The sequence below is a fragment of the Olea europaea genome, chromosome 12, assembly GCF_002742605.1.
Source record: "Olea europaea var. sylvestris chromosome 12, O_europaea_v1, whole genome shotgun sequence".
Classification (NCBI taxonomy): Eukaryota; Viridiplantae; Streptophyta; class Magnoliopsida; order Lamiales; family Oleaceae; genus Olea; species Olea europaea.
Window position 1 is genome coordinate 10,464,609 of NC_036248.1, and position 23,207 is coordinate 10,487,815.

At 33.3% G+C, this 23,207-nt stretch overlaps 3 protein-coding genes and 1 pseudogene across 3 annotated transcripts; all 4 read right to left on the reverse strand.

Annotated features, from left to right (window-relative positions):
* Nucleotides 1-198: 198 nt before the first annotated feature.
* LOC111406576 lies at nt 199-1,113 on the reverse strand (annotated as a pseudogene).
* A 228-nt stretch (nt 1,114-1,341) lies between these two features.
* On the reverse strand, nt 1,342-3,148 carry LOC111405566 (pentatricopeptide repeat-containing protein At4g25270, chloroplastic-like). Its single transcript, XM_023034512.1, has one exon. It carries the CDS (start codon nt 3,105-3,107, stop codon nt 1,494-1,496), a length of 1,614 nt encoding a protein of 537 aa, XP_022890280.1. The 5' UTR covers nt 3,108-3,148; the 3' UTR covers nt 1,342-1,493.
* A 4,523-nt stretch (nt 3,149-7,671) lies between these two features.
* On the reverse strand, nt 7,672-11,723 carry LOC111405567 (probable calcium-binding protein CML13). The gene is made up of 2 exons (XM_023034513.1): nt 11,206-11,723; nt 7,672-8,008 (listed from the first exon to the last, which is right to left on the reverse strand). Exon 1 carries the CDS (start codon nt 11,651-11,653, stop codon nt 11,210-11,212), a length of 444 nt encoding a protein of 147 aa, XP_022890281.1. The 5' UTR covers nt 11,654-11,723; the 3' UTR covers nt 7,672-8,008; nt 11,206-11,209.
* Nucleotides 11,724-13,552: 1,829 nt separating this feature from the next.
* Nucleotides 13,553-15,330, reverse strand: LOC111406577 (zinc finger MYM-type protein 1-like). The gene is made up of 3 exons (XM_023035972.1): nt 14,312-15,330; nt 14,150-14,219; nt 13,553-14,083 (listed from the first exon to the last, which is right to left on the reverse strand). The coding sequence occupies exons 1-3, from the start codon at nt 15,328-15,330 to the stop codon at nt 13,553-13,555; spliced, it is 1,620 nt and encodes a 539-aa protein (XP_022891740.1).
* Nucleotides 15,331-23,207: the final 7,877 nt, after the last annotated feature.

Below are 23,207 nucleotides of genomic sequence, written 5' to 3' on the forward strand. Positions count from 1 at the left end.
AAAAAATCAGATTTTAACTGAGTCAATGTCAACAATCATTTTTAACCACATATTTTATTGGTTCCAAAATTTTTCAACAATACATCTCAGCAACTTTTATCAAACTAACAACAAAAAGTTACTTTTAACTAAAATGACCTATAAGTAAAGGTTTTAAGCTTAACCTAACTTGCTCCATATTATATTTAGCATTTAACACTATGCAGCAAAATTATTGCAAAGTGCCAATGCATGGTGACCTGAGCCAGATTAATCATATGTGCTCTCACAGAAGACTTAATCCTACCATTCAAGGCCCGGCCCGAAAATCCATCCATGCATGTGTTGTCATCAGTTAGTGCAGCACTAACCCATGTCTCAACATTGCTCATGTGCCATATGAAGTCTTTACCACGAGCCCGGCCCATGGTCTTGAGCTCTCGGACTGATTTGCTTAGCCGGTCCACCCCATCACTCACTTCTTCAATGCAGTCTTTGAGGGCCGCGTACTCTCTAGGCTTTAATCCTTTAAATTTGGTGAGCTTGGTCAGAAATGTCTTAGATAATTGAGCCGTTTCTATGCTGACGGACAAAACTGTCGTGGTCACTTGGCGTGGGCTTTGTTGGACAGTCGAAGCATAAACTAACAAGGATTGGATACATATGGCTGGATGGTTATAGGGTACAGCATTGTTTTCTATACCATAATTCTTTTAACATTTTGCTACCGACACAGACTCTTCTCCATCAGTGTTATTGTTAATATGAAACATAACGAAGTTTTCAACGTGTATAGTCAATATACCCCACTTGGAAAGTGACTCTTTTCGACCTTTTTGCATTTTAGGACACTATGTATAAGTCGAAAAGGCCGACGTCTAAATGCATAAATTATCTATATTAGATTTTGTACCGACACCAACTGTTCTCCACTGATGTCATCGTTAACATAAAATGTAATGAAGTTTCAATGTAACCCCCACTTGAAAGTGAATCTTTTCGACCTTTTAGCATTTTAGGACAGTATGTATCTATCTGAAATAGTCGAAATGGTCAACATCTAAATGTATAAATTATCTATAAATAATCAAGCTTTATTTTTAATTATACTTCAATAGACCCACAAATATTCATTTATCCGCCATTTATTTGTGTTTATTTATAAATTAAATCGTTAATAAATTCTTCCAAACATAAGCTAAAGCAAGACTAAACATGCTACTTGAGCATGTTCGTGCTTAGGATTTTAACTTATAAGTAAATTTCAAAATAAAGTACGTTTTATTTAAATAAGTTGAAAATAAAATAAATATCTTATGAAAAATAAGTTTTCTTCATTTGTGTGAAAACAAAAAGCGACCTTAATTTTAAAATGCTATGCTCACAGTTTATTAATTAACATTTGCAAAGAGATACATCATACATGGATCGGTTCTGCCAGTACTAACACGTGTACCTTCATCTCCATAGCAATTCAAAACAAACCATTAGCCATTGCTATAACATTTTTGCATCTACAGGTCAAGCCCTCTTTCAAACATCATCAATCTTATTCTTTCTACATCCTTGGAACGGCCTGCATTACGATAAATCCTGATTAAAAGCTCAAAGTTGTGCTCGTTATCCGGTTCCAACTCGAAGAGTCTTGTGGCAGCAGTCTCTCCAATATCCACATTATTGTGAAGGTAGCAACCATAGAGCAACGCTCCCCAAACAGTAGGACCAGCTTCAAACTCCATTTTGTTCACTATAATGTCAAAAGCTTCATCAAGCAATCCTGCCCTTCCATAAAGATTAACCATACAAGCATAGTGTTCCATAATTGGACTAATTCCATACCTCTCCCTCATCATTGAAAACAATCTCTCGCCATCCTTTACCATGCCCAAATGAGCACAAGCTGATAACAATGAGACCAATGTAATACTGTTAGGCAAAGTGCGACATTTCAACATCTGTTGGAAGTATTCTAGGGCAACAGGCTCCTTAGAATGCGCTGAAATTATTGAATTCCATGACACAGTATCCCTTTGTGGCATGCACCGAAACAACCTTCTTACTACCTCCAGTTTATTATGCTTCGAGTAGAAAACAATCAGTGAGTTAGAAACAGATATATTCCACTCAATTCCTCTACGAAAAGCTAATCCATGAATTTGAATTCCAATTTTATAGGGTAACGCGCTAGTGAGAAATGCTGATATGGTAATTGAATCAGGTTCACATCCCTCATGCGTCATCCCATGTAGTAAATCCAATGCCTCAACCATAAGATTATGCCTCATGTACCCAATAATCATGGAATTCCATGAAACCACGTCCCTGTCCACAATTGTATCAAAAACTTTTCGAGCCTTGCTAATGTCACCGCACTTGGCATACATATCCAGTAGTGCATTTTGCACAAACTTATTGTTCCCACATCCAGAGCGAATCACATCACGATGAACTTCCTCCCCAGCTTGGATCATTCCAACACCTCCGCAAGCCTTCAGAGCCCGTGGAAACGTGTATGCATCAGGCTCCACTCCCTCTTCCACCATCTGAAAATACAATGCCAATGCATCTTCGTACAAACCGACCTCAGCATAACCCGATATAAGTGAATTCCATGGAAAAGCCGACTCATTTCTCTTGGGCATTTGATCGAACACCTTGTGGGCCTTCTCAACGTCCCCATTACAAGAGTACAACCTTAGAAGCTTGGATGAAATGCCCACATTTTTACGCAAAAGTCTTTCTGGAATGAGTTTATGAATCTTACTGCCATGATCAATGGCTTTTAAATGAAAGCAGGTTTCTAGAAGGGAAGCAAAGATATGGGGATCATTGATTTCGACGCCATTTTTGACAGAGGCTTCTATTTTGTTAATGACGATTTCAAGGGCTTCAAGTTTTGTATGTGACCGGATATTTTGGGTGGTTAAGAGTGGCGTTGAGGATGATTTGGGAAATTGGGATTCTGGTTTTGGGTTTTGTTTGTGTTTTTTGTTTTGTTTTCTTGTGGTGTTCTTGTTTAAAGAAGAGTGGAGGGTGCATGAAGAGGTGGTATGGATGCATGTCATATTTTGGGTGTCCCAGTTGAATTCCAAATCTCTCTCTCCCACTGCGTTTGTATTTATATGCATGTGATTATTCCATTACAAATTAGAGACTGATTGTCTAGACAAATTAGATTTACAGAAAGAAGAAAAAAATAAATAAATAAATAAGAGAGAGAGAGAGAGAAAAAACCTTCTAATGTAGAATGACATTTTTCTATCAACTAGTGTGTGAACGTGCGTTACAAGTTAATTGATTAATATTTAAAAAAAAAAGTGTTTAAATTTTAGAAAAATTCATTTATAAATTTAAAAGATATTCATAAATTCGTTGAAATTAACTTATTTTTCGTCAATTTTCTCAGTATATTTTTTATTTTTCTTATGAACATTTAAGAAATTGCATATATTTGTACCAGACATTTCTCTGTACAAAAGTTTGTGGGAAACTCTTTTATGCGAAATATATTTCTCTATATATATTAGTTCAGCCTAAAATATGATTTAGCCTACTCAAGCTTTGCCCCTAATCCATACTATGATTATAATAATTAAATATCACCAAGATATACAACATAATAATATCTACACTATTGCATTAAAAATGGTTTTTCATGTTAACGGGCATCATGCAAAATACTAAATTATAACTTAAAATATTAAATGCAATTTCATGTATGAACCTTCTTCCAATGACCTGATTTTGTTGTCATTAGACCTAACTAAATCCTAATATTATTTAAAAAATTGAAAAAATTTAATTATATCATTAAACGAAAAGAATTAAAAATTTAAATTGAACAAAAAATTATTTATAATATGAAGAAAAAAGAAATTTTAAAACAATTTTCGAAAAATATATAATAAAAACAAAAAAAATTAAACAAAAGAAAGTTACAAAAATTAAATAAAGAATATATAAATATTATTTAATTCAAATTAAAAAAAATAAGTTTTATCATAAAAAGAAAAGAATTAAATAAAGAATTTTAAATCGAAAAAAAATTTATTTATAACATAAACAAAACAAATTTTAAAAAAATGAGGAAAAAAACGAAAAATAAAATCTCAGATATCTCTCCGTGTGATGGAGAGAAACCTCTCCATCTCCGTCCAGGATGGAGAAAATGAACTTCATTTAGGATGAAGAAACCGGGATGGAGAAACTCTCCATTTTCTCCGTCCTAGATAGAGAGAATTCCTCACAGAGCTAATGTCTTCATACAGGCTTCAGCATTGGTAATATCTGATAATTTTGGTCTTTATAATTACTCAGGTGATTTATCATCAACACTATAAAACGAGTAAACAATTAAACAAAATGAACTCTAAAGCAATGAATAAACCATAAGTAAAGAGATTTTTCACTTACAAGGTACACAAATGAACCTCATTCAATGTACAGCAACTCAAATATAAGTGAACCGGAAAGTACTAAATTTTTCAAAATCATTATAATTATAAAAAAAATAACCTTGGTAATATTTGACTATTTTGGTCTTTAAAGTTACCCAGGTAATCTTACTTATCATTAACAATGTGAATGAGCAAATAATGAAACAATATGAATTGTAACGCGAGAAACAAATCACAAGTAAAGAAAATTTTCACTTACAAGAAGCACATATGAACCCTGTCTAATGTATTGCAACTTGAATTCGAGAGTTTAGTTTTTTTGATATTTGGAAAGAAGAAGAAGAGTAATAGATGAATGGTAGATTGAGTGAAAAAAAAATGGAGAAATCTGACTATCATATGCTTCTTTTCAATGGCCCAACATAATATTAAAAAAAAAAGTACAGGATGATACCAATTTGTGACAAGTGTTTCGTCAATATCTTTGATCTTTTATATACGTAGGATATTACACAAAATATATTATATATATCTTTCCAAAAAAAAAAAAAAAAATTGGAGTTTCTTATTGATGAATGATCTGTTTTGCAAGGACTATAATTGATAATTGTAGATTGTCCTCTGATAAAGTGGCGAAATAAAATCACTTTGAATTCAAGATCGTTATCTAAAATCTTAGTGAAAGAAGTTGTTATTTGTGAAGAAAAAATGGAAATGGAAGTTTCTTCAAACAAGAGACTGTCAATCAAATTATATACCGAAGAAGTTTCTCACCTCTTCTCGAAAAACATTGGAATATTCCTTTGCAAAATTGTCTATATAGCAATTCCATCAAGATTTCTTCCTTCGATGGGCGGGGGAAGGGGTGGAGGCGGGGGGGATTTCCACGTAAATAGAAAATCTAAATTTTTGAACGTATCTAAACAATTTAACCCCTATTTAGTAAAAATTAAAATTAAACTTAAAGTAAATCTTGATTGATAAAATATGTGTTTAAAAAATTATGAATCCTATAATACATGCCATTAAAATTAATTATTGACTTTAACTTTGACAAAAATCTAGATGTTATCAATATAGCTTTACAAGATCTAACATCTTGTGAAGCTATATTGAAATTTATTTTGAAATGGTGATTTTTTTTAAAAATATAGATATATATATATATGGTTAAAATTTAAAAGAAAATGAAAAGTTTTGAATTTATATGTAAAATTATTTTATTGGAGAATGTGGTTAAAAATAAAAGAGACAATAATGCATTTTGAATATAATGGAACCCAAGTTTAGGCTTAGACTTAAAAATTAACTGTGCTTGGGCATAATACGGTATACCGAAATGACGTAAATAGCACTAAACTGGTCGTATAATTTTTTATTTTTTATTTTTTCCTATTTTGGGAAACGGGGGGTTGTGGAGGGAGGAAGTAATGAATAATATAATCATGGGCTTTGCTACATATGCATCAAGTCTAACATAATATTTCATCAACCAATTACATAGTGTCACTTGTACATTATCAGCCATCAAACAATTTTCATCAACCAATTACGTAGTGTCACTTATACATTATGTGATGTAATATCTAACGTACAAATAAAATAATAAAATAATCATTTGTTGTACCACACATTTTAGAACAAAGTAATGCTAGAATTCTCAGATAATTTGACAAGATCTTTGACAGCATGATTGTGACCCAGAGAAACTCATTTCAAATGAAAAATTCTTCGTGTCATAGCTTTCTTCATCATGGTCTAAAAAGGATAATTAGCACAGAACGTCCCTATCTTTCGATATTTTTTGTGGAAAACGTCCCTACCTTTCGTTTTTTGATGGATTACACCCTCACCTTTACCTTTTTTTGCTCAAAATGTCCTTCTGTCAACTCCCCGTTAAAATGTTCCGTTAAATCAAAAGGTAATTAGCACAAAAGGTCCCTACCTTTCAATATTATTGTGCAAAATGTCCTTACCTTTCATTTTTTGGCATAATTAGCACAAAAGGTCCCTACCTTTCAATATTATTGTGCAAAATGTCCTTACCTTTCATTTTTTGGCATAATTAGCACAAAAGGTCCCTACCTTTCAATGTTATTGTGCAAAACGTCCCTACCTTTAATTTTTTTGCATTTTCATCCCTACTTTTCACCTTTCATTGCAAAAAAGATCCTCCTCATCCATTTTTTCAATAAAATGACGATTTTACCCTCCTATTCAAATAAAACAAAAAGAAAAGATGAATAACCAACTACAACCATATTTTTAAAAAATTACAAAGAAATCATAAATTCCCAATCACCACCACTTTCACAATCTATCAAACTGTCGACTATAAATCAACATAATACCACATTTCTGCCACCATTCCCACCAAACTCTGCCACCGTAAATGTGGTTGTTTTGGACAGATTGGTGACCAATACTATGGAGGAGGATATTGGGAAGAGTGAGGTGAGGCTGGTGGTGGTGGAGTCCGATAGGTGTTGTGGCCGAAAGGTAGTACTATATGGATCTATAGGTAGTGGCTTGATGGGGTTATGAAAGTGGCGGTAGTGGAAAGTTTAGAATTTATCTATAATGTTTTGAAAGATTTAGGACTATGATTACAATTAATTAATTATTTTTCTTTTCTTTTCTTTTTGTTTTATTTGAATATGAGGGTAAAATCGTCATTTTATTGAAAAAATGGATGAGAATGACCTTTTTTGCAATGAAAGGTGAAAGGTAGGGGTGAAAATGCTAAAAAATGAAAGGTATGGACGTTTTGCACAATAACAATGTATGGACCTTTTATGCTAATTATGCTAAAAAAATGAAAAGTATGAACGTTTTGCACAATAATATTGAAAGGTATGGACGTTTTGTGCTAATTACTTTTTGATTTAACGAAACATTTTAACGGAGAGTTGACAGAAAGACATTTTGCGCAAAAAAAAAGTAAAGGTGAAGGTGTAATCTGTCAAAAAACAAAAGGTAGGGACGTTTTTCACAAAAACATCGAAAGGTAGGGATGTTTTGTGCTTATTACCCGTCTAGAAACATTAATGAATTTATAACTTCACTTTGATTTTGTGATTAAACAATTAATCAGGAAAATTAAATTTAGGTTAAATATAAAATATTGCTGGTTTCACTTCGGGAATCATTCAATAGCAAAAGAAAAATATGCAAGTGATATGCGAGCCGTGAGGTAGAAATCATTCTATCAATTAGGTACATGCTTCACTTAAAACAATTTCATCGTTTAACGTTTTTATTCTAACTGTTTACGTTTAAGTTATGTGCATCTCTATGAAGTCGAATTCTAGGGTACAAATTTTTATAAATAGCAGGGGCAATGCCAAGCCCAATCAATAAAAAAACAAAAGATCAAGAAACGGAAAGCATTAATCTTTAGGTTTGGGTACAGCTCAACTATACACGCTAAGTACTTCTAAATCCTAATTGATGATGGATTTTTAAAATGCCCTAAACCAAAAACATTGCCCATTCAAACTGCCGAAACATGCAAAAACTAGGAGACAGTTGAAAATGCACTTCAGAATGCCAAATTAAAGCCTACTATAGTAGTAGTAGATCGGGTTCTAGCATCACAAGAATGCACAATACAGCCAGCACTTGCGAGTTACCTGCAAAAATTTAAAAAAGAAAAAATAAAGCACTCGTTTACGAAGCAATCAAGTATTTCATAAATTGGTCTAACCAATGCATTTTTGCTATGGAATACTAAATAAGACCAGACACTACTGTGAATCATATTTTTCTTAATACTGTTGAGTGCAATGCAACCCTCCCAGCCAAACATGCCAAAAGGGTGGTGAAGATAGGCAAACTGAATTTCACACTATAAGACGGGAATATAACAAATTTCCTTGTAAATCTCAAATATTTCCAATTCAAGTTATCCTAGTAGGTTAGAAAAATATCAAAAATCCTGCTACAGGATCTTCCAATATCAATCTAGATGAGATGGTAGGGTCCAAGAGTCCATTTGAATCACAGAAACTTGATTTGCACTGTATACCCAATTTTCCCATAGAATTTAGGGTAGTAGGTTAGGATAAGGCGAGAAGGCCTGGCAAATGAAGGACATACATAAAAAAATCAAAAAAATCAAAAATCAATGCCTACAAGAAGACATTTTTAACATCTGAATCATAGACCAACATTTGGCAGCAAGCAAAAATTTCATCATCTATGACGTTATGAAGCAACCATGTAGTACAATAACCAATACAGAAGCTTGAGTTTCAATATTGCAATAAATGTCAACCATCCTTTGTAACCAAATATTCAACATGTTAGTAACAAAACTGTTGCAGCTTGTTGCTACAATTTAAACAGGCAAAAGAGAAAAAATGAGGGGGGTCTCAGATTGTCACTTTTACTTTTTGGAGGTAAATATCCAATTTAGACAGGAGATAAAATCACAACACTTAATTCAAAATGATTATTTGCTACAAGAGATGATTCTTTTTTTCCTTCCATAAGCTAACTGTACCAATATGTTGTTCCCTTAACGTCCAAATGCAACACACACTTGCACTGGTCTTAAGGAGAAAATTATTCTGGCTTAACATAACATAGTCACGTGACTGAGAAAAGGATCGTGCAACATATATATTGTGGAGCAACAGGTTCTGCATGTAGCTTTATAAAACAAAATTTAAAGTAAAATTAAGAGTTATGAATAAAGAAATGCCAGACAACAAAAATTTGAGATTGTCCAGCCAAGATACCAGATAGAGGCTTTGGGAATGAAAATATGCTTAATAGGTATTTGAAATAAATGAAGGGTCGAGGAAAATACTTGGTTTGAACGTTCTCAAGGAGAGAAAAAAAAGGAAGTACGAGTTTCACCACCACCACAATAGTGCTCCTTCCACAAGTTAGAATAGTACAAGGAGGGGGATATGAAGGAACTAGAAAAAATATAATGCTAATATCTCTCTCCTTTTCTGTACAGGTGCTAGCAATTGTAGGACTTCCTATCTGCTAAGGGGAAAAGAAAATGACCTTCCTTTTTCTTCATTCTCAGTTCTCTTCTAATGTCCCTGTACATTCACAAAGAAGAAGAAGAATTTCTCGCTTCCACTTCTCCTATTTATAGATACACCCCAAAACTTTGATTGACCGTTGCTCACAACCCTCTCTTCACAGTGACAATACTTGGAGACAACAGAAAATTGGCAAAATACAGGGAACTTGGATGTACATCTACCTCAGTAAATTTGTAAAGCCTTTCGTCCTTGTGGTTATGATCACTTGCATATTCGTCCATTACGAGTTGCTATTCATACACTGCACGGTGGTCAGTCCTAGCACTCACAAGTGCAACAAGAATTTCTTATTCTGTTTGAAATCAGTCAGGCACCAAAAGCATCATTTTTGTTCCATGATTATCCAACTTAAAACTCAATTAGTCAATTTCTGAAGGTAAACTTGCATCCAATTCTCATGTATTATTAATTATCCACAATTATCACTTTATCGTAACCAATAATTTCTTCTATAGACCCCAGTTATTAATAACTCATAATCCATAATACATCTATAGTTATTGTGATACTAGTATCTTAGCATCACTACATATTATTGCTAGCGTACACATCATATTACTGCTTCCAAGCATGAATGCCATATCACTGCTAGCATGTCATACATTATTTTCGTTACAGCCAGTACGTATGTCATGTTATCATCATTCTCATTTTATTGTTGACATCATGTTACTTGCTTCACTATAGCACTACTGAGACACTGAGTTATGCGAACATATAATTTACCGTAATACATGACAGCCCCTCTGCACGTATCTTGGAGAAATGTTATGTCATTATTTACTTTATAGTTATGTGCATTTAAAGGGGTAAATGGACCCCAAATTTATATGCTATATGTGCTATGAATATATTGTATTGTTTTACAGGTTCGTTTAGTCCATATGAAAGGGGAGATGCTTTCGAAACTTCGACAAAATATTTGCAGTATCTATCTCTCGAGACGATTTGTAAGTCCTCGCTTATTCTGACTCACACACATTTTCAAGGCAGTTCATAAGTCCTCGCTTATTGGAGCTACCCCTCGTCTACATAACAGCTTATATTTCGAAGTCCGACCCGCATATAAATAATGCAACTCGGAATTGAGAGACTATTGTTATGTCCAAAAATTACGTGGCATACGAATGACGAAGGGGGTCCCACATTGGCCAACGTGACATCGTTTATTTGACAGCTTATATTTCGAAATCCGACCCGCATATAAATAATACGCCTCAAACTTGGGAAACTATTGTTATACATATAAATTATCGCATAATGGGCCTTACCATTGGACTTGGATGAAGCCCATTAACGCACTCAGCTCGTCTCCATTTTCTAAATATATGTGTGGTTACATTTCATTTTCAGGTAAGTCATGCTAACCCGAACCAAACCCCCTCTCCTCTCTTGCACTTTTTATTGGAGTGCAAACAGTTGCCGGACCCTTTTCTCGACCAGCGGCCTTTGCCTCCTAACGGAGTGCTCTATGTTCAAGTGATGAGGGGACGAAGTAGGGATTCTGTTGGTGCAATTTTTGAGGTAAACAATTATCACCTAACATCTACACACAATTCTCCATATCTCATTCACATTAATACAAGCACTCTATTGCGAGAAAATAATAAATTAACCCTGAAACAGGAAAAGCTAATAACAATCCATTGTCAATACTATAAATGATTGCTAAAACAAGCGCCAAAATAATAATAATAATAAAAAATGGAAACTAAAGAAATCATAAAGGTAGCAAATGCATTAAAATTCAAAATGCACAAGCTCACCATTTCACTTGGCGACCATGCGAGCGATGAAGTCCTCATACCGGATCTTGCCATCGGATCCAACATCTACCTCACGGATCCACTCATCGAACTCCGCCGGCTCCAGTTTCTCCCCAATACTAGTCAAAATATGTCTGAGATCCGAAACGACGACGTAGCCGGTCCCATCCTTGTCCAGAACCTTGAACGCGTCACGGAGCTGGCGGTCAAAAGGCTCCGGCTTCAAATGCTTGGACATGAGGTCAAGGAATCGCGGGAAATCGAACGGGGAATTGAGTTTTTCTTCGGAAATTATGGATTTGAGTTGTGCCTGGGTTGGGTTCCCGCCGAGTGAACGCATTAGGATCCCGAGCTCTGTCGGGGCGATCTTTCCATCGCCGTCGGTGTCGAAAAGCGTGAAGGCCTCTTTCATTGATGAGACCTGATCGTCGCTCAGATCTTTCCCCATAATCGTCCCTTTTTTCTGCTGTTTCTCTCTCGACCTTTCTGGAAATGTTTTGGTCTGTGCTGTAATTTTGTTTAAATTAAAGGGGTCTGAAATAATAAAGAAAAATTGGAGGGCTTCTTCAAGAAACACTATTTTGTTTTAAAAGGTCCGTTGCAATTGAGCCCATTGAACTGAATAAAGCCTGAATGGAAGTGGGCTACTAAAGTGTAAGTACCAAAGTGTCTTAAGACAAATTTGACTTGAATTTTGAAAAGTCAAGAGAAATTTTTTAGATTTAAAATTACTTTTGGATCAATTTGGCTAATTTTGGAGTAACTTCATCCAACGTGATTTCTTTTAAAAATTATTCTTTAAACAAAAATTAAGACAAATTTCTTCAAAAACTCTTCCACAGAAAGCAAAAATAAAAGTAAAATTCATGTCAAAAAGGTCTTAGTGGAAGAGAAAACGGTTGTACTATATGTATATAACGATTTACGTGATGACTTACATAAACATGATGCAGTGAGATATGATTCAGGACATCTACATATTTATATTTAGAAAATTGAAATGTGCTTGTGGACTTGAATATTCTTTAAAAATATTGATCAACCTATAAAATTCATTGACAATCAGTCGAATTATAAATTTATAATATTGTCATATATCTTATTAATACCAAATTTAAAGAGAACATTAAGGTATTGAGACTATCCTTTCTTATTAAAATAATCGATTTTGTTACATCAGTTATCATGTTTGTATCTAGCATAAATCGTGGAAATCCAAGTTCAAGGCAGATAATTATACTCCATTTCTGATTTGGCCTCTGTTTGGAGAGGACTAAATTAAATTTTTAATAAATTTTAATAACAGAAATGATTAAATGTGTGGTTGAAATGGTTTATGTCCCATGAGATAAATGATTAAAATTAATTGATAACTTAGACTTAGATTAAATCTAAATTTTAATCCCAACAAAACATAGGTTTGATTTTGGGAAAATTGCAACAACGTTTCCTAATCTTTTTATTTTTACAGATTTTATCATAATCTTTATTTTGCGCTAGTGTAGGTTCATAACCTTTCCTAGATATGCACCTGAGGTCCATCTGGACAGAAATCGTCCAAAACACCAACAGCTAACTCTAAAATTAAGGAATTAATATCCAATAAAACCGTCAAAAAACACCGTCCAAAAAGATATCAACATTCAATAAAACTGTTACGGTAGTAGATAGTTCAAGGAATTTTCTTAGTTAACCGACGATATTTTAGATGGTTTGCGTCCAGGTGGACCTCAAGAGGTTAGGGACATTCACGGCACAAAATGAAGGTTAGGGTAAAGTCGGCAAAAAATGAAAATATTAGGGACGACTGCTACAATTTTCCCTTTGATTTATCATATTTCTTTTATTCCATTAGATCTAATATTGAATAAAAATTATAGGGTTAGACATGATTCGGTTCAATTCTAACGAGAACCGAATAAGACCCGAAATTTTCGGGTATTTAGTAAGTGGAATCATCGAGTCCAAATTTAATTATGAAACTGCTCGGATTCGGTTGCCGGGTTCCATGTTATAATTAATTTTTTAATATTAACGAAGTTACATTAATTTAAATAATGATATATTCAATTTTAGCTCTTACAAAATAATGTAGTTCAATCTTACGTGTCTTCAACGGTGAATCCAGGATTCAAGTCCAGTTAGGACGGATTGACCGCTGACCGACGATCGTTGACTATCGACGATCGTAATAGTCCGATCGTTTATTAAAATTTGGTTACATAATATTAAAAGTTATTCAATATATATGTAAATGAACTAAAACGTCAAAATCATATACATATAAAAATATACTTCGATACAACCCAAAATAGTAAAAAAAAATATACGATACAACCTTACTTAGTTACTTTGTAACTGTAAACTTAGACAACTGTATTCTACGGGGTCTCATGATTTGAAAACGTCGCAATATTGCCTCATTCTCAAGTTGTTTAAAAATAGCTTTCTCCACGTAAACCACCAAATTGTCATTCAACCATACATCTCCCATTTTGTTGCGCAAATCACTCTTGATTAGATTCATAGCAGAAAATATCCTTTCAACACTTGCAGTTGCCACAGGTAATATCAAAGCCAAGGTGAGCAGCCTATAAACCAATGGAAAATAATAGGAACTTCTAGTTTCAATCAACTTCTGAGCTACACAGGATATACTATTAAGATTAAAGAAAGCTTCGTCCATTCTCACAAGCAAAAGAAACTTATCAAACTGTGGTCTAAGTAATAAAAGTTCTTCACTATTGAAGTCCAAATGATAGAACTGAGCAAGACATAGCAATTTATCCTTATCAAAAGCTGCAAATGAATCTCTTGGACTTAAACATGAAATGCAAGTAAAGAGCTCAGTAGTTGTTTCTGGAAATCGATCATTCAACTCTTACAAGATTGAGTCTATCACATGACAATACAAATCAACATAAAAGCGATGAAAATAAGTCACCTGTTGAGCTACATGCCTAGGTCGACCTTTCATTACTACAATATCCTCCATATTAGGCACTAAAATATGTCTATCAACACAAAACTTAATCACCCTACTGAACAAAGTACCCAACCATTCTCTCTCAAGTTCTGCAATGCACACTTACACAAATTCAATAACCTCATAGCATTCTGAATATCCTGATCCTTTTTCTGTAAGGCTTGTGAAATGTCGTCTGTAATTGCAAGAATTTGAAACATAAAGTGAAGACTAAACACAAACTCAAAATCTTGCATATTGTTCATCTGTCTTAAGGCCGAAGATTTTTTATCTGAATGTACGCCATCTTCTGATATATTCTCAAGAACATCTATAATAGCATTAAACATATTAATGAAACGAGTAACTGTTAATAAATGTGAGCCCCATCTAGTATCACCTGGGCGTGCCAAACTCATTTCTTGAAACTGACCACTTCCGCCAGTAAGTTCCCCAGTATTAAGCTTCTCCAGAATATTAGCTTGATAACTTATTCGAAGAGCATCTACACACTTACATGATGCACCAACCAAATTCACAATAATAGCAAGTACGTCCAAAAAATCACCAACCATACAATTCCTACCTGCCACAAATACAATTGCCAACTGAATCTGGTGAGCGAAGTAATGAACATACATAGCATGTGGGTTCTCTCTAAGAATTAAAGCTTTCAACCCATTGAACTCACCTGACATATTACTTGCTCCATCATAGCTTTGACCTCTCAGACTAGATATACTCAACCCATGTGTAGAAAACATTGCATCAATGGTATCCTTCAGTGATTGGGCACAAGTATCAGTGACATGTGATATACCCAAAAAACGCTCCTTCACTCGCCCACTTTTATCAACAAACCTTAAAACAATTGCCATTTTTTCTTTCACAGAATTATCACGAGTCTCATCAACTAAAATTGAAAACAAAGAATCACCAATATCATTGATAATAGCCCTTGTCGTCTCTACGGCACAACAATTAATCAAATTCTTTTGGATGGTTGGTGAAGTCATTTGGTCATTTCCAGGGGCATTATTAAATAATACTTCTTTAATTTCCTTACAACGAGCTGCATACCAGTTCAATAACTCAATTAGATTTCCTCTATTAAGAGACTCTTTCAATTCATCATCACCACGAAATGACAATCCTTGCATCAAGAGGGGTCTAGTACAATCTAGCACCGCAATCAACCTGGTCCTATAACTTTGTTGTTGATTACTACTTTGGCTAGAAATAACGTAAGAGATACTTTGCTTTTGATTCATCAAGTTGGTACACTTTGCAAAAGCTTAATTATGAGAACTATCAAAGAGACCGACACGATCTTTCAATGTCTTTTCGTGCTTCCAATCCCTAAAGCCGGTCTTAGTAAATATATGTCCACCCCCTTGAACCCCTCTATCAGGTTTGAACAGGTAGCAATGCAAACAATACGCCGCATCCTTTTCTATACTGTATTCCAACCAACGAAATTCGGAGATCCATTCTTTCCGAAAATATCTATTATCATTCCCCATCGGTCTTCTTAAAAAATCATGTTCATATGGTTACAAGGACCCTTCTCCAAGTATGCCATCCTAACAACATCTCTAATGTTAGGATCATATGATTCGATAGGGGGGCGTATCCCTGGATCAGATATAAGATCATCCACATTAAATTGAGCCCGAGACTTCTTTGTGTTATTCAATAACTCTTGTGCTCGACTAGAATCAGTGGCGGGACTAGATCCACAACTAGAAGTAGAAGAATTGAGTATGGACTTTCGTTTTGGTTGAAAAATTCGTTCCATAATCTACAAAATGTCATCCTAAACGTAAATTCTCAAATCAATAATCATTCCTAATATCATATTCCCTCATCAAATTATAAATTACTCGTCATAAATCACAATTCGCAAATACAATTTCATAAACATAAATTACTCATCATCAAACACGGGGATTGAAACCTAATGTCAACAAGTTTCATACTGGAACCAGACTGTACATTTAATTTTATGTTTTTGTTCCATTTATAGCATTTTGGAGAAATTCTTTATGTTTCACTAATACATTATCACAAAGATCCAATTCCATTAAATTGTTGTCTAATTCTTTATGAGAACGTAATTCTAATTCTGAGTGTCATTTTTGTTTTCAACTTTTGTCCCTTTATTTTTGCTTAGTTCAGTGCTCAATAGTTAATACTAGACTGTGAACATACAACTTAAACAGGAAGTTCATGTCTAACTTTCTAAGTCTAAATAATCAAAGTGAGCATCACTTCTAGTGTTTGTTCAGCAACTACCATGAAAGCTAAGCCCAGAACTTTAGATTGTGAGAATTCTAGTGATTTATCTTAACGCAATTCTAGTGATTTATCTTAACGCAAGAGTTCTATCTATTAGTCTTTGCTTGTATTAATTATTAAAATGAGAAGATTTATGTGATGACATGCTTCTTGATCATACTCTTAATTTATAAGATCTTCTACTTCGCCTCTTGCTGCTTGTTTATTTAACAAATTGAAATCCCTAGTAAAATAATTTAACATTTTTCGACAAGATATTTTTCTATGTATTTATTGCATATTTTGTTTGTTTACTAACTTATAGTGACATGACTTCACCTATACGACTCTCGAATTTTTTTTTACATCTTCAAAAATTACTAAGACGATTTATTAACCTCAATATATTGTATAATTAATTCTACAATGTGCAGTACTATGTACCAAAAAAAAAAAAGAAAAAAAAAAGAATAATAATAAAATTCTTTATTCCCTTCTTCAAATTCTCACTTTTCCATTCAAGAATTCCATTTATCACTTCACAAGTCAAGAACATAAAATTCCACCCCCATCGCCTCTCTCACAAGTCACACACACGTTCCTTCAGGACTCAGGAGTATTACTCTTCAAATTCCCATTCTTGAAATTTGTTAGCATTTTTACGCACATCAACACCAAAACCCAAAAAAAAAAAATAATAATAAAGAGGGAAAGAAGGAGTCACCACTCACTGGTCTGAAAGTCTGATGTCTGAAGTCTATGGTGTGAATTTGGAGCAAGAAGAAGTGAGATTGAGGAAAAGGGTTTGGTAATTTGGGGGACATTCACAATTCTTGCTGCTGCCTCTCATCTTCTGCTGGCCCTGAGGATTGAAAAATGAAAATGTGAAGGAAATGGCAGGCCAAATAAAATGGGTTATGGGTAACGGGTTGGCTAAATTCATTTGGACTAAATAAATTAAATAACAATAGGCCCAATATTTAATATACTTAAGCCCAAACCCAACCAAAAAAATAAAAACCCAGTTGTGCCTTTCCTTCAGTCTTCATTTTCCTTCTTCAGTTCTTCTCCAATGGCGCAAGTGCAACTCCTTAGTCCTTACTTACCCGGCGACTTTGTAGATTCCAGCGGAGCCAGCACGTGCGGCTACGCCCCCTCGCCGGGTGCTGGCTCCGCGCTTGCGTGTCTTTTGTTTCTCTCTTTGTCGAATTCTTCATAAATTTGATTGTTGAAATCATGGGAAGAGAAAGATAGCGAGCTCAAAATAATTGAGAGATGCGTCGTCGAACTTCAGTTTGATTTCTCCAAAACAGTAGAAACGACGCTACAATAGAATAACGAATTTAGATAAAATTTAGGTTAATTTGATTAAGTTTGCTTTGAACTGAAAAATAGAAATAGGAAAATCATTTTTTTTTTGCTTGAACTAAATTAACTAGTTAAGAAATTTATTTAGAAAAATAAAATAATTTAACTTATTTAAAATAAGTTAATTAAAAAATTAGCAAGATTTAGTTTTTATTCAGTTCTTGATCTAGAATCGGAACCGAATCAAACCCATCAGTTATCGATTCAGATACCTGTTCCGATATTTAACTTAAGAAGAACCGCTTGGTTAGGGTTCGGTTCGTTTCGTTTCGGAAGTTTTGTCCAACCCTAAAAATTTATAAAACTTGTAAATCAATTCACACTTTACTATGACTACCGAGATATACTAGAATTGTTATTGATAATTGAGGTGACTAAAAGTTACTTACACTACTCGTCTAATTTACTACGTGAAATATGTGACATCCATCAAAGTCGAACTCATCGTTGACGCGAATCAAAGACACCGTGGTTCACATAGGTGCAGCCAACTAACCAACCTTGAAATAAACCGTTAACTAGTAGCTACAATTTCCCATATTTATTTCCCCTCATAAATTGATCATCTACTCTAGTTTCTTCATATGTTTGAGTCCCCCACTTACTTTCAAATGCTAAAAAGCCTAAAGCTGATTCCCTCAGTGGTCCATTTGTGTGGTGCCTAGAGCCCTAAGCAGCAAGATTTCTGACATTTTGGTTGCTGCGCATAACGTGATGCCCAAAAAGCAAAGAGAAATGTTCTACATTCAAAAAAGTGGAATTTAAACGAAAACGATGCCCCTTGGTTACTTTTCACCTTTCAGGGGTATCTGTAAAGTGCCCAAAATGGAATCCCATCCTCAAATGAATAGTTTAAATAAAGTTGTGATGTGACTTAGCCTCGTTTGGCCCCTATTTTTTTAAATGAAAATAGGTAAAATAATTTTTTTTTTTTTTAAATGAGTTATTGAAAAAAAAAAAAAATCGATTTACGTGTAATATATTTTATTTAAAATTGTGTGATTGAAAATAAGATAAATAAAAATGAAATAGAATCTAATGAGAGCCAAACGGGAGCTATAAAAGAAATAATACACATTTAGCCCATGCTTCCTACTTGTTTATGGTCGATTAAATAATTTTTGGGATCTACAATTACAACATACTTATTTACCGGTTAATTCTATCTGTGTATAATTTAAATACATTATAAACAACTCATATATATGCTTTTAATTCGCTACGTTAAACATCCACTGCTTCAAATTTTGTTTTGAACCATCGTGTGAATGTTACATGCTATCGAATTAAGTTAGCTTGAACTGATATTTAGAAATGTGAAGTAGGAAATGGAGCCAAATTTACGAGTTAAAAGAATTTTGGATGACTTCTGCTTTATGAAAGTATTTGTGCGTTTATAATGAAAGTCTCATTACCAACTTAATATTTTTAACAATCAATGACCAACTTACTACTCGAATAAGACTTTAAGAGCTAAATGTGCGGTTTACTAATAAAAGCACATGAGAGACTTAGCCTTCTTTTGAAATCAGAAAGGAGAACAAATTATCAGTAGCCAAGCTAGTTATCGCGAGAGACTAAACTTATTATAACGTGCTTGATGAATTCACGACTAAATTGTACTATTTTGATATGAAGTATTATTGAAATTGTGTCGATAGTGGATAGAAAATTCTCTCTCGTCATAAACTATGAAGAGACGGGAAAAAATTGTGTTATTTCTATTACTTGAATTGTAGTGAAATATTTTGAATTGAGTACATAATCATACGATAGTAGTTTAAATAATCCGTAAAGATGTCACATAAATATAATACATATATTTTTAACGCTTCTGAAAGGTTAATTAACTTGAAAGCTAAATACAAATTATATATGTAATGCTTAATATCTTCTTAGTTATTATAATTTATTTCTGGATCTCCTTTCACAAATCTCAAAACACACAAATTTATAATGAATTGCAATGAGATTAAATTATAATTATTTAATCAACTTTAATCTCGTAACATTGAACGCACTGTTCAAGGTCCATGTGCCGTCAGGCAAAGGTTCGTTTGTCAGGCTAAAGAAATATTATTGGCTTATTAGATGCGGCACAACATTCTGTAAAGGTAGACGGACATACAGACGGAACAGTTATTTGTCTTAAAATGCGATTTTTGTTGGATGAATCAACCTCGTGCTTTTACTTTTCGTGTTTTTGAAAATAGGTTTTATGTTAAAGGTTGAACCCCAACCTTATGGGTCCCCACCGACCTTGTCCTGGACCATCGTGGAGGAGGTAAATCGCAGGATGTGCCTCCCAGTAGCCAGGGTGGAGAGCAAATGGATAGGCCAAGGCTGTTAACCTATATGGTAACTCCCGCTTGCAACAAAGTCAATTCTACCTTACGGGGAATCGAACTCTGCACACTGCCGCGCTAAGCCCTATCTACCCTCCCCTTTGCCACTGGGAAATATGCCCTGGGGGCAAAATAGGTTTTATGTTTGCATGCTTGTTGGCTGTTTGTTTGTAGGAATTGGATGAATAAGAGGGACGATAATAAAAAAAATTTGATGTTCCCCAAATCTAACATCGAACAAATCCAACCAAAGTTTATTATTATTTTTAATATCATTTAACAGATATTAGATTATAGATATTAAATTCACTGAACTCAATCCACCATGATTGTCCTATATCTTATTCAATATAAAGTACTCTGAATTTTGCTATTTGTATGTAAAAAGGGTACATAAACGGTTATCGAAAACGACGTGGAACGAAAAGAATAGCTGAAAAAATTGACTGTATTTTAAACTGACAAATGATAGAATAACATGTGGATATTACATAATCCCTTATTTAAATTTTGATGTATATATAGCAAAGTTCAAGAACTAATATGAGAATTTTTGCATGCATTGTCGTCCTCATGCTGCTAACAATAAGGTTAAAAGTTAGTGTGTTCAAATTTTGTTGTCATTGTGTGTGTGGGTTTTAAGGAACATGTACTAAAAATGGTTATAAAATGATTGAACAACGTCTTGTTTCAATATATGAAATATTTGTTAATTTTGTCGTTCTACCATGCAAAGCATTTATTTTTTTTTTTATCAAATATTTCTTCAAATAGTTTAACTTTTTAGTCTCCAAACCTTTGTGTATAAAAATATATCTTTTGTGAGGAATCTTTGTGTGAAGAAAAATTCAATTTGAAATATCTATCAAGATAAAATTAAAAAAATAATAATAATAAATTAGATCTAAAATATCAACAGTCCATGTACTCCACACGCATAAAAATGCTAGCAATTAACAGTTGGTGGACCGTCAATTCTAGACATTAATGATCTTTCTAATTAAAGAGGGAAAATTTTGATGGTTGAGAAATGATGGTGTGCAGGACCGAATGCACAGGATCATTGCGTTTTTAATTCAAAATTCATAGTTGTGAATGTGTGATGCAAGGAATCCCACGACGATGTTTAATGAAGTCGACCCGAAGAACAAGCGTGTAGGGAAGAAACACGAGGTGATAGGTGCTAGTTAAGTGGTCCTTAATTGTAAATTAGAAGCTTTTTTTTTTCTTAATCAAACTTTAAATATCATTTTTTATCACATAATTTTTAATAAAATAATTTTATGCTTAAATAGAATTTTTTTTCTTATTTTTTAATCCCACGTTCTTAAAAAAAAAAAATACTATTCAAAAATATATTTATTCTCTTAAAATGGAGCTCAAAAAATGGCTAAATAAATTGTAGTTAAAAAATGTGGTTCGTCAACTGTCTTGTCAGACAAAGCTAACTTGCAGATCCTTTAGAGTACACATTTTGCTAGTGTTGACGAATGACGATAGCACGAGGACCCCCTTCACATGTTTCACAGCCCTTGTTTGAGCCAAATTTTGTAAAATAATATATTTTTAAACAATGTTTTGATATCATTTTAATCACATATTTTCAATAAAATAATATTACACGATAATCTAAAACTTTTCCTTATTTTTTAAACATACATTTCACACTATTAGACTATTCAAAAATGTATTTTCTTGACAAAAATGTGGCTCAAAAAAGGACACAATACCATACGTACGTCTCAAATTTCTAAAACATTAATCGCCCCTTGACCACCTTTAAAATATAAATTGTTAATAACTAAGTGTTAATAAAAGTCCTAACCTAAGATCAAAATCAGTTAGACTAATTCATAAACTTTACCATTTCTTTGCTCATTCACTTTGACAAGTAAATACAAACAAAATTATGGCAACATATTCCTCTAGCCAAGATGCATTTGAAATCATCTCATCAGCATGCAAAATAGTCCTATCAAACATGATAATAAGAACGTGTCCCCGTTGACAAAATATTCATACGAGCTTTGTTTCACAGATTCCATATATGATAGCACCCTGTTTGCCTTTCTTTTTCTTCTTCCACTGAAAATCCGTCAAGTATTTTCTGTGAAAATTTTCTATTTTTATAGCACGATTGATATTCCACAACCCACTATTATGTACGTAACAAGGGAACAAATTACTAATAAAACAAATGCATCTTGTATTTTCAACATTTATCTCCACGAGATCAAGCATTTAGTGACATCTTTTTCTACAAGTTCAATGTTACAGATAAATTATGTGTTCATGTATAAATTTATATTCTTGAAATAATGTACAATTAAAAATTTCTTTTTGAAAAAAAATAATTTTTTAAAATTCAAAATCAAATAATGGCTGAATTGGGGCCATATGAGCTTGAAAAACTCGCTTATAAAAGGTGTATGCTTTCACTTGTGACAACAATCCAATGTTTGTTATATTCAAGGGAGAATTGCGGTCATGTTATCAAATTTTTCATTTTTTTGTAAACTTAATTCAAACATTTCATTTATAGCATTCACACATCAAACCTTTTAAAATTCTCAATTGGAGTCCAAATGGAAGTTATCAATTTGATCGTTAGTTGACCAAGAAAAGATATGTCCCATTTCTCTACGCCCAACCCAACTCAAAGAAAATAATCCTCACGGCCTACACATAGTATTAGCGGTTGAGAAAATTCCTCGAATGAAAATTTGCTTAAAGTATAGTGATCGTCGATGAAATTTACTCTCTTCTTCAATTATATCTGTTAGATATTTTATACAATAAATATGATATGTGAAAGAAATCATTAATTTAAATGAAGTGTCCAATTAATGAAAAGTGTGAAATTTGTGTGAGAATTCTCATACAATAGTTAAAAAGTTTTTTGATTGGGTTTCATTGATTAAAATAATACTTTTATTTATTTATTTTAATCATTTTTTAAATTATTTGATGGGTCAAACTAATCAGTATAAGGTGACCGTTTTTCAACAATCTATTACCCATAATCAATTAAAATTTGCATTTGGATC